This window comes from Triplophysa dalaica, chromosome 23, assembly GCF_015846415.1.
Source record: "Triplophysa dalaica isolate WHDGS20190420 chromosome 23, ASM1584641v1, whole genome shotgun sequence".
In the NCBI taxonomy this organism is placed as follows: Eukaryota; Metazoa; Chordata; class Actinopteri; order Cypriniformes; family Nemacheilidae; genus Triplophysa; species Triplophysa dalaica.
The window spans coordinates 8985127-8994528 of NC_079564.1; the positions used below are offsets into that span (position 1 = coordinate 8985127).

General features: G+C 40.1%; 1 protein-coding gene across 1 annotated transcript; it reads left to right on the forward strand.

The window, feature by feature from the left end:
* Window positions 1-2166: 2166 nt before the first annotated feature.
* On the forward strand, window positions 2167-4337 carry LOC130413336 (uncharacterized). Its single transcript, XM_056738445.1, has one exon. It carries the CDS (start codon window positions 2543-2545, stop codon window positions 3848-3850), a length of 1308 nt encoding a protein of 435 aa, XP_056594423.1. The 5' UTR covers window positions 2167-2542; the 3' UTR covers window positions 3851-4337.
* The last annotated feature ends 5065 nt before the right edge of the window (window positions 4338-9402 follow it).

The following is a 9402-nucleotide window of genomic DNA, read 5'->3' on the forward strand; positions in this document are numbered from 1 at the left end:
ATGTGGAAACTGGGTGACAGCTATCTTTGACAGCTGCGTGACTCAACGCGGTTAGATCCTCCCCCTCCGAGGGCAAGAGGGAAAAATCTGACATCAGACACACAAAAAAGACACAAAAGAGGATTTTGACAAAGCGTTCCGAACCTTAAACGCGTGTTAAGAACGATGTTGTGCGCGGGAAGTGTTTGTGGGGACGTGTTTTGGACGTTGATTCGGATCTAGTTCCTGCACGTTTCCCTTTAATGACTGCGGCAGGGAGACAGGAAGCTGGTTTATTATGAATGTAGGTTAACGTTGCCAAGAGGCATACGCATGGCAGGGATATATTTGGATATGCTTTGATCAGCATACGTTTGCTAGGCGTCCTTCAAAATAGTTATCCATATTTTGGCGTTCTGTTCTGATGTTTGTTATTGGTGTTTATGTGGCAGAACGTTTTGCCACTGCGGGATGTTTGTGTAGTAATGTCTAAGGTGCAATGCGGCATTTATTTCAGGTGACAGATGTCCATGATGCTGGTACGCATCCGCTACATTTGTAACCCGTGCGTGATGCTTCCTGTTGGCGCAGCGCTGCGTGATACGCAGTTGACCGTTGGGATTAGATGGTGGGGCTTTGGTTGTAAAGCAAGAATCGCTTGTTTCTTCAGCTGTCCCAGTGACGCGTCCCTAATTCAAATCACAGCAGTCTCGCAAACGCGGATTATCTCTCATGCGTGTGGAAGCCCGTATTTGTCTGATGCAAGTTCATGTTGGCGCATCGACCAAGTCACTGTATTGTGATGTAACAAAAACAAAGATTGTGAACGGTTGCGAATGGAGTGCGCTCGTGACGCACAGGTTGTTTTAGAGGCTTAAACCATCGACGAAGGTAGACGTCAGACAGAGACCTTTAAAAGCAATCTTTTCTACTTGTCAAAACATCGAGGCACATGGCACTTGTAAAGGCTTCCAAATCTGTGTTTGGAGTCGGTCGATATAGGTCAGGTCGTTGACTTTTTCATGCGAGGGGTGCGTGCGTCATGCGTCTGTCTGGCCTTAATTCTCAATGTACTATTATTGATAAGAGCAGAATCTTATAGTATAAAATATACGAACATTACTCGCTCCATCGCCCGTATAAAGGGAATGAAATTTCGTGAGGTAATGCGTTTAAACTGGTTTGCTGTTGGAGGGATGTGAGAAGACGTGATGATTCACGATTTCTCATAAACCCTGATACAGCTCATTTGGGATTGTGTAAGACTTTTATTATCGTAGTAAAATAGGCGAGTTGCTGTAATAGCATGTGCCCAAATGCGCCCTCTGGTGTTAAAATGGCCATAAATGTCATAAAAGCAGATACTGCCACCTTGTGGTTACAGTAAGCTTGAACGCACTTCTCACGGGCAGTGAAGAAACGCGTTTACAAGGAAATCTGTAAATAAAGAAATAGTAAAACGAATAAATGAGTCAAGTTAAAACTGTCCACATAGAAATAAAATGTTATTAGACCATGCTATGGAATAGACAAAATATGTAGCAGCAGACATGCTAATCTTTATGAGAAAAACTACATTCAGGACAAATTATTTTGGGAGATGTCTTCATGAGTGTGATTTACAGGGACGGATGTCTGGACATTGAAACTGAGAACGCACCAGCCTGACACTATGCTCATGGCTATTTAAAGCCCATGTGCCTTCATCTGTCTGCCTGATTTAACCATGATCTATTCTATGACATCACTTCCTGAGTAATCGTCACAGTTAGACAGATAGATAGGTGACTAATTGATATTCACATGGTCAAACTCACACAACAGGTGTAGTTGAAGATGTGAGACTCTCCTTGCAGAGTATAATGTCATGAGGCACAATATTAAAATACAAGTATTAGTTGTGTGTATATAGCAAATTGTACATTATTGTGAAAGTTTAACTGTAAAATGGAGATGGAAAGCCATACAATAAAAAGGGGTTACAGTCAGAAATGTATTTTCTCCTCAAAAGTTTTAGCTTGATATATTGTCGACCCGATCGCCAAGAAAAGTTAATTTCTTAATTTCGTGTCGATAAAGTAGGACCAATGAAGTTTTGTGTGAGGCGGGGCTTCCTCGCTGTAGAGAGGCAGTGAGTTTTGCACAGCTTTATGGGAACCCGCGGCCTCTTGGCAAGCTTAACGCATTCCAATCTGGCGACGCCGCCCTGACGCGCTCAAAAGCGTAAACACGGACAGAAGCGGGAGAAGCACCGAGTGCCCCGGTGACACATCGCATCTTTCGCATTCCCGCGGGTTGCGGGTCACATCCCCGGACCGGGCGGTGTGTCAGGATTCAGAGATCTGGGGGTCCGGTTTCCATTACGCGCTCTAAAATTAGCACTGCTTTGAAACTGACGCAAGAGAACTGGGACTGGATCACTCTGTAGCAGAGAACGAGGATCCATGGAAACGCGCCCTACACATTCACCGCTATTGATGACAAATAGTATTTTTAGACTGTGTTGTCATCATTCGGTAACAGCGAGGCCAAAGGCGTATTGTATAAAGGGAGGCTGTTGAAAATGCACTTGTACAGTAGCGCGCTAACACACTACCCTGGATCCTCTCGAAAGGTTTCGGTGACTCTTGCCAGTGTGGTGAATACCCCGACAGCGGCAAGGTCCAATTCTTTGGAAGCGGCCGATAACACCGTTAACGGGAGCGCAACAGAAGCGCGCGCTGAATATTTGGTCCCAGAGGAACCGACGGACGCGAAGATGCCTGCTCTTACATGTTACGAGGCCACTTCAATGAGGCCGGTGTTCTACACTTCCACTGCCGAGATGATCATCACTCGACCAGATGGTGTGGAGAGATGTGTACCTATTCACTTCGTGAATGAGCCACACACAAACCGTAAACCTTTGGAGACACACCACCACCGGATTTCTTATGCAGTCGATGGAGATGATAATGTCTATTCTGATTCCTTTTTGGATTTAAAGCACCAAAGGGACGTTTTTCAGGACAATGATGTGACAGGTGAGCTCAATGCAATAAACTACGATTGTTTTTTGGACAAAGACGATTATAGAGTCGGTGAGAGGCAAGAAGCGCCATGTGTGCACAACAACCCCACAACTTTTGGAACTGTTCAGAGATGCTCATCTGAACCTCTTTCACCACTCCTGAACAAACCTCAACAGGAAAGCGTTGAAGATGACAACGAAATGACGGACGAGCCTGTCTTCGACCTGCATATTCTTCGGGAACCCACTGCAACGCCCAACAAAAGCGACATTGACAACAAGGTTACCCGGTACCTGGCCGAAGTGGATAAACAGAACAAATACCTCCACGACAGGCAGAAATACCGCTTTCACATCATCCCAGATGGGAACTGCCTGTACCGGGCTGTATCCAAGGCCGCTTATGGGGACCAGTCAATGCACAAAGACCTCCGAGAGCAAACCATGCATCACATCGCAGATCACCTGGAGGAATTCAACCCCATCATCGAAGGCGACGTCGGGGAGTTTTTGATCAATGCAGCGCAGGACGGTGCATGGGCTGGCTATCCAGAGCTTTTAGCCATGAGTCAAATGCTGAATGTGAATATCTACTTGACCACTGGGGGTAGTGTGGAAAGCCCAACTGTATCAACCATGGTGCACTACTTGGGAGAGGAGGACTTGTCTAAACCAGCCATTTGGTTGAGTTGGCTCAGCAATGGTCATTATGATGTGCTGTTGGACAGGTGCCAGCCCAACCCGGAATATGATGACTGGTGCCGTCACACCCAGGTACAACGTAAAAGGGACGAGGAGTTGGCCAAGACCATGGCGGCGTCCCTATCCAAAATGTACATTGAGCAGAATGGCCTGCACTGATGCCAAACAGATACTTTAATTGGAAAATGTATCTGGGAATAATGTATATCATGCTGATGGTTCCAAACGGATTGCACTTTGATTCCTCGTGTGATTAAATATTGCCTTAATTTATTAAATTTCTATAAGAGTGTGGTCATTTTTCAAACGTGTTGAAGTGCAGTGCACTAGATGATGGTGATATGGTAAATAATATGATGATATGAAAATAAAGATTTTTGGATATGAGCGAATGTTGCATGTGTTTCTATAGAATTTCAAGTCTTGCATATTTTATCTGTGTACTGTTAATATGTAAAACAGCTTTCCACCTAAATGAAAAGTTAAGCACTTATGCAAACATTACCAACAGTCTTGTCACTTTATACGTCATTGTTGTTCTCTGTTCTGGCTCTGATACATAGTAAGCTGATGTTTTTGTCATTTCAAGTGCCTGAAATATATTTTGTAAAAGATGTATTTTGGAATAAATTCTTTAAGCAATTTATTTGTTGTAATGTTTTAAGTGTTTATACATCATGCATTTACAGAAGGTCACTGTGGAACAGCTTATGGGAAACATTACTGTACAAATAGTCCCTGACAACTATCTAAAACAAACTTTACTGTAATTCAGCTGCTAGAACATGAACACATGATCATGCATATACTGATAAAATATATAGAATGAATGCACCGTTGGTCACTTTGGATAAAAATACCTGCCTAATAAATAAATGTAAACAGCACATGCAACTATAGTGGTAAATTTTTTAGCAACAGTGAGAAGTCATAATGGGTGTCTGAAAAAGTGTTCAAGAAGTTTTCTTTATTCCTAAAACAAGTCATACAAGTGCTGACATTAGCAGACATATGGTGAAAAATGACATAAACATGTAGGAATGAGAGGAGAAAATGATCTCATGTTGCCTGGGAGTATATTACAGAGGATATATTCTCATAAATGACTGTGAAGGCTGCTGATTCTCAATGTGGTAATCTCTATTTAAAGTAGTTCTACTAACGGTGAGCAAGAGTCCTTAAAGTTCATTTGTTGAACAGAATGATCACTCTGTTTTAAATAGAGCAGCACAATCTGGTATTATAAACAGATGAAGCTTAGCTGCTTATATCATATGACCTGTTGGTAAAGTACATGAACAGAGGCACTATTATTTAACAACAACTAAATAAACAGTGCGAGTTTGAATAGTAACTGCACATTGGCTTTTGCATTGAGTTTAAGGCATAGTTTTCTAAAGGGTATTTGTTTCCTTAAGTTTTCCCTGCATGTTCTCAGTTTACTCAGCGTAGCGGGCACTTTCATTATTGATCCATATTTTTCATATCGCTGATAAAAATCACTAGTGTCAACTGGATCTCTTTCAGAGATAACTTCTGTGTTATATAACTTGGAGGTCAGTGTAAGGGTAATGCCTATAGTCTAGACTTTTTCAGATATATAAAGACTGAATATTGAACCATAATTGTAAAAATGTATTACGTCTAAGTCAATTTTCCAAACATTGTTGAAACAGTATGTCAAAAATCATGTTGGTTAATAACATGTCCATTAGATGAAATAAAAAAAGGTTGTCACAATGTTAGACAGTAGATGGCAGCATAAGTCTGAGCACACTGTGGTTGAGGGCTTCAGAGATCATGCAGCCATGTATGAAATGCGAAAATAGTGGATCGATTGATCATGCGACAGGATTAGGAATGAATGTACATGCAGTCCATAGCACATCATAACTGTGCGTTTATGTGTGTGAAAGTGTGTTTGTATTCATGATGTAATACTATTGGTAAAGTTATCAATTAGATAACCTAGTTAAACAAATTCATTTTCAAAGCTTTTGGGTCGTTTGGAGCTATAACAGGATTTTAACAAACTAGAGAATAGCATTATGCATCTTTATCTGACAAGGTCATGGTCTATGCCATTTAGCATAGTGAACTTTAACGTACATATTTCCTCAAATATTATCCTATATTTTATTGAATAGGTTTATGAAAACGCTCATCTATGCTATTAAGTATATATGAAAGTATGCATAATACAGCAAAAAATATCTTACAGAACAATATGCTTTAAATTGAAATGACGTAATTCTGCAGTCATTTGGACTTTAAGTTCCTTTCTTATTTATTTATTTATTTACTTTTGGGGCTGAAATTCCTTCTCTCTCTCTCTCTCTCTCTCTCTCTCTCTCTCTCTCTCTCTCTCTCACCATCTTCTCTCATGAAGGAGTTTGTGTCCCTAGGTCATACATCCATAGCGCATACCGACAAGAGCCCCATGTGTTTCAAGCAGTTCGGAATCTATTATTAAGCGAAAGTTTTTGCGGATATTTGGGGACAGTTGAGCAGCCTGGCGAGGTGAAAAAGATGTCCGGACATCGGGTTCAGTTCGTGGATCCTCCTTCGTCCAGGGAACGCAAAGGGAGCCCGAAAATCACCAGTAAGACTTGCTTTTTTCTTCTTCTTGATATTACACTATGTCTCAAACCCTAGACTGCCAACATGAACAGCGTTTCCTGGCATCAAAGGCGCGTTTCGCTTAATCTGGGCTCACACATAGGCACTAAACTGAGAAACGCGCATTTGATGCCCAAAACGATGAAATGCGCTTCCACTAACACAATGGTAAATTTATCACAAAACTTACATCTACAGCTGGCTCATATCTCATGAAATACCTCAAAATTCGAAGGAACATTTAAGTTGATTCTGTTGCTACATTTCTTGGCTGTTATCATTGCTTTTTGAATTCAAGACATGTGTACTTTGTAGAGACATGTCTATGTTCTGTCATAATTAAGAAGAATCCTAAAAGAACATGATGGCTCAGCAAAAAATGGAACATTTAGCATTAACTTCATCATTCGGTTACTTAGAAATTCTGTTTATAAAAGTGAGTCATAAGCATATAAGTATATAAGCATAACATTATGCTTTTGCTAATTTAAAAACTTCCCATCTTTATTTCACTTAAGCCAAACCTTGGTGACTTAAGCTTATTTAGATGTTCTGCATGTTAGCTTATATGTCTCATGACTCTTCCCTATTAGAACATATGAAATAACTGGTGAATCCCTTCTGGAGAGCTGTAAAAAAAAAAAAAAGTTAATAAAATGTTGATTTTACTTCTCTCTGGTTGTAAAACAAAGAAGAATCCCCTTACCCACCGGAGAAGCGGGGGTCTATTCGAGACTAATGGATCCAAGACTCTTGAGTTCCCCTTAGTGAAATTCAGACCCACTCCAAATCCGAGGTTTTGGTATTTGGATCCTTTCCACTGATACACAATCTTAGGGACAGGAAGTGTTACTCAAGGTTAAGGTGCGGCTCATTTAGTCATATGTTTGCTAAACACACATAAGGCCAATAAAGTCAGGGTTTCTTGAATTTGTGAAAAAATGCCGCAAACTTTTGGTACAAAGAACAATTTAACCGCCCATGATTTGCATAAAATCACCTTACTTCACTTTTCTGTGGTCAGCTTAGGTCGTCAAAGCTTATGGGCTTAATGAGTAGCGTATTTAAAAAAATTGACATGGAGAGCATAATGTCACAATATTGCTTAGATTTATGGAGACGCTTTCAGCTGTCTGGGTTGCTTAATGTCCTTGGTCTCCTGTACATTTCTGAGAGATGTTGTGTCTTCACCCTTGCTCGGGGGTTGATAAGAAATTGGGAAATACAGCGTGTGAGGGCGGTTTCCTGGACAAGGCGTAGCTTAAGCCAGAACTATGCCTTACAACAATTAAGATATTTATGTCACTTTTATAAAAAGGCCTTAGAATAAAACATTTCTGGTGCACATCTTGAGACAAAACAATGACACTCACTGATATTTTAAGTCTGACTGTTATTTTTAGTCAAAGGAGAAGTTCACCCAAAAATGAAGATTCTGTCTCCATTTACTCACCCTCAATTTGTTCCAAATCTGTAGAAATGTCTTTGTTCTGTTGAACACACAAAAATATATTTTGAAAAATGTAAGAACGCCACCAGTTCTTGGACACTTTTGATAACTATTGTAATTTTTCCTACTATTAATGACAATGGTGGCCAAGAACTGTATGGTTACAAGCATTCTACCAAATATCTTTCTCTGTGTTCATCAGAACAAAGACATTTCTACAGATTTGGAGGGTGAATAAATGATGACAGAATTTATATTTTTGGGTGAACTGTCCCTTTAAAACAGCTCAAACATTCATTTTAGTCTGGGACTAGCCTTAAGCAAGTTGGGTGAAAGTAAGGGATTTTATCTAAAAAGATTACTATAAACCAGCAAAGCGCTATCAATAAGATATCAAAGCCAGTTCTGCTGGCTTTTCACTTTATTTCCAAGTGGCTGCTAAATCTATTTTAAGAACTTGGAAGCAGTTAAAACTGTTTGTGATTGGCTGATTGGTCATGACAGGGTTTGGGGATCCTGTTCATGTAAAGCTTTAATTGGATGCAGATGTTGCGCAAGGCCATATGATGCTCCCCTCAGCCCTGCTTTGAAGTGACTCTGGATTTGAGATACATGAGGACTGGGTTTAATTTTCTGGCTCATCAGTTTAACCCAATACAACGATAGAGAGAGGCCCTGGAGGAATACACGGCTGAATATGCATGCGTGTGTGTGCGAAGCGGAGAAATGCAAGCTCAGGTACAGACACACATCCGCGGATGACAGGGCAGAAAAATGCTAAATCTCCATGGTGACAGGGCAATTGACTTAACACGTGAGAGCCGACACTGTGGAGAACTGCCAGACCAGACAATTCCTCCAAGTGGTATTAGCTCAGCACATGTGAGTGTGTAGTCAATGCGTGTCAAACGCATTGCTGATTAGTACAAAAAGAGAGACAGAAAGACAAAACGGTACAAAAGAAAGAAATATTTATGGAGAGGGCAGAAGGGGAATGTGCAGCACCTTCAAATAGAGACGTTTGCTTTTGTCCCAGTTATTTCTCTAATCTCAAATGTTTTTCATTTTCACAAACTATGCTCAGATCGTTTGCTATCAAAAGCCAGAGTTTCTATATAGACTTTATAAACTCAATTGGCTTAGTTTGTACAACTCTACCACACAAGTGAGAATGATTGACTTGTATTGTTGCATTTATTTTGATAAAATAACTTGCTAAATTGATAAATGAATATATATTTATTAGGGATGTTACAATATCAAAATCTCACTGTACTGTAATACCTCGGTATAAACTCCACAGGACGGTATTTTTGCCGTATTTGAAATGGCAAATGATGACTTTTAAACGTGCCATAAGCATCCTCTATTCTTTGTCCTCTAATCATAACTGTTTAAAGATATGAGTCATAGTATGAAATGGGTCAATTGACCTAAAAATCTCTTTTATAAAAGAAAATAATTGCACCAGGTGGACTTTGCCAAAGGTAACATCTATTATTTTTTCAAACATAATCTATGTTAAAGACCCATCGTTTTATACACTTATGTGACCACGATAATATTGAGACAATTTTGCTATTGCAATAACACGATATCGATAATATTGTAACATCCCTAATATTTAAAGAAACTTAAATGA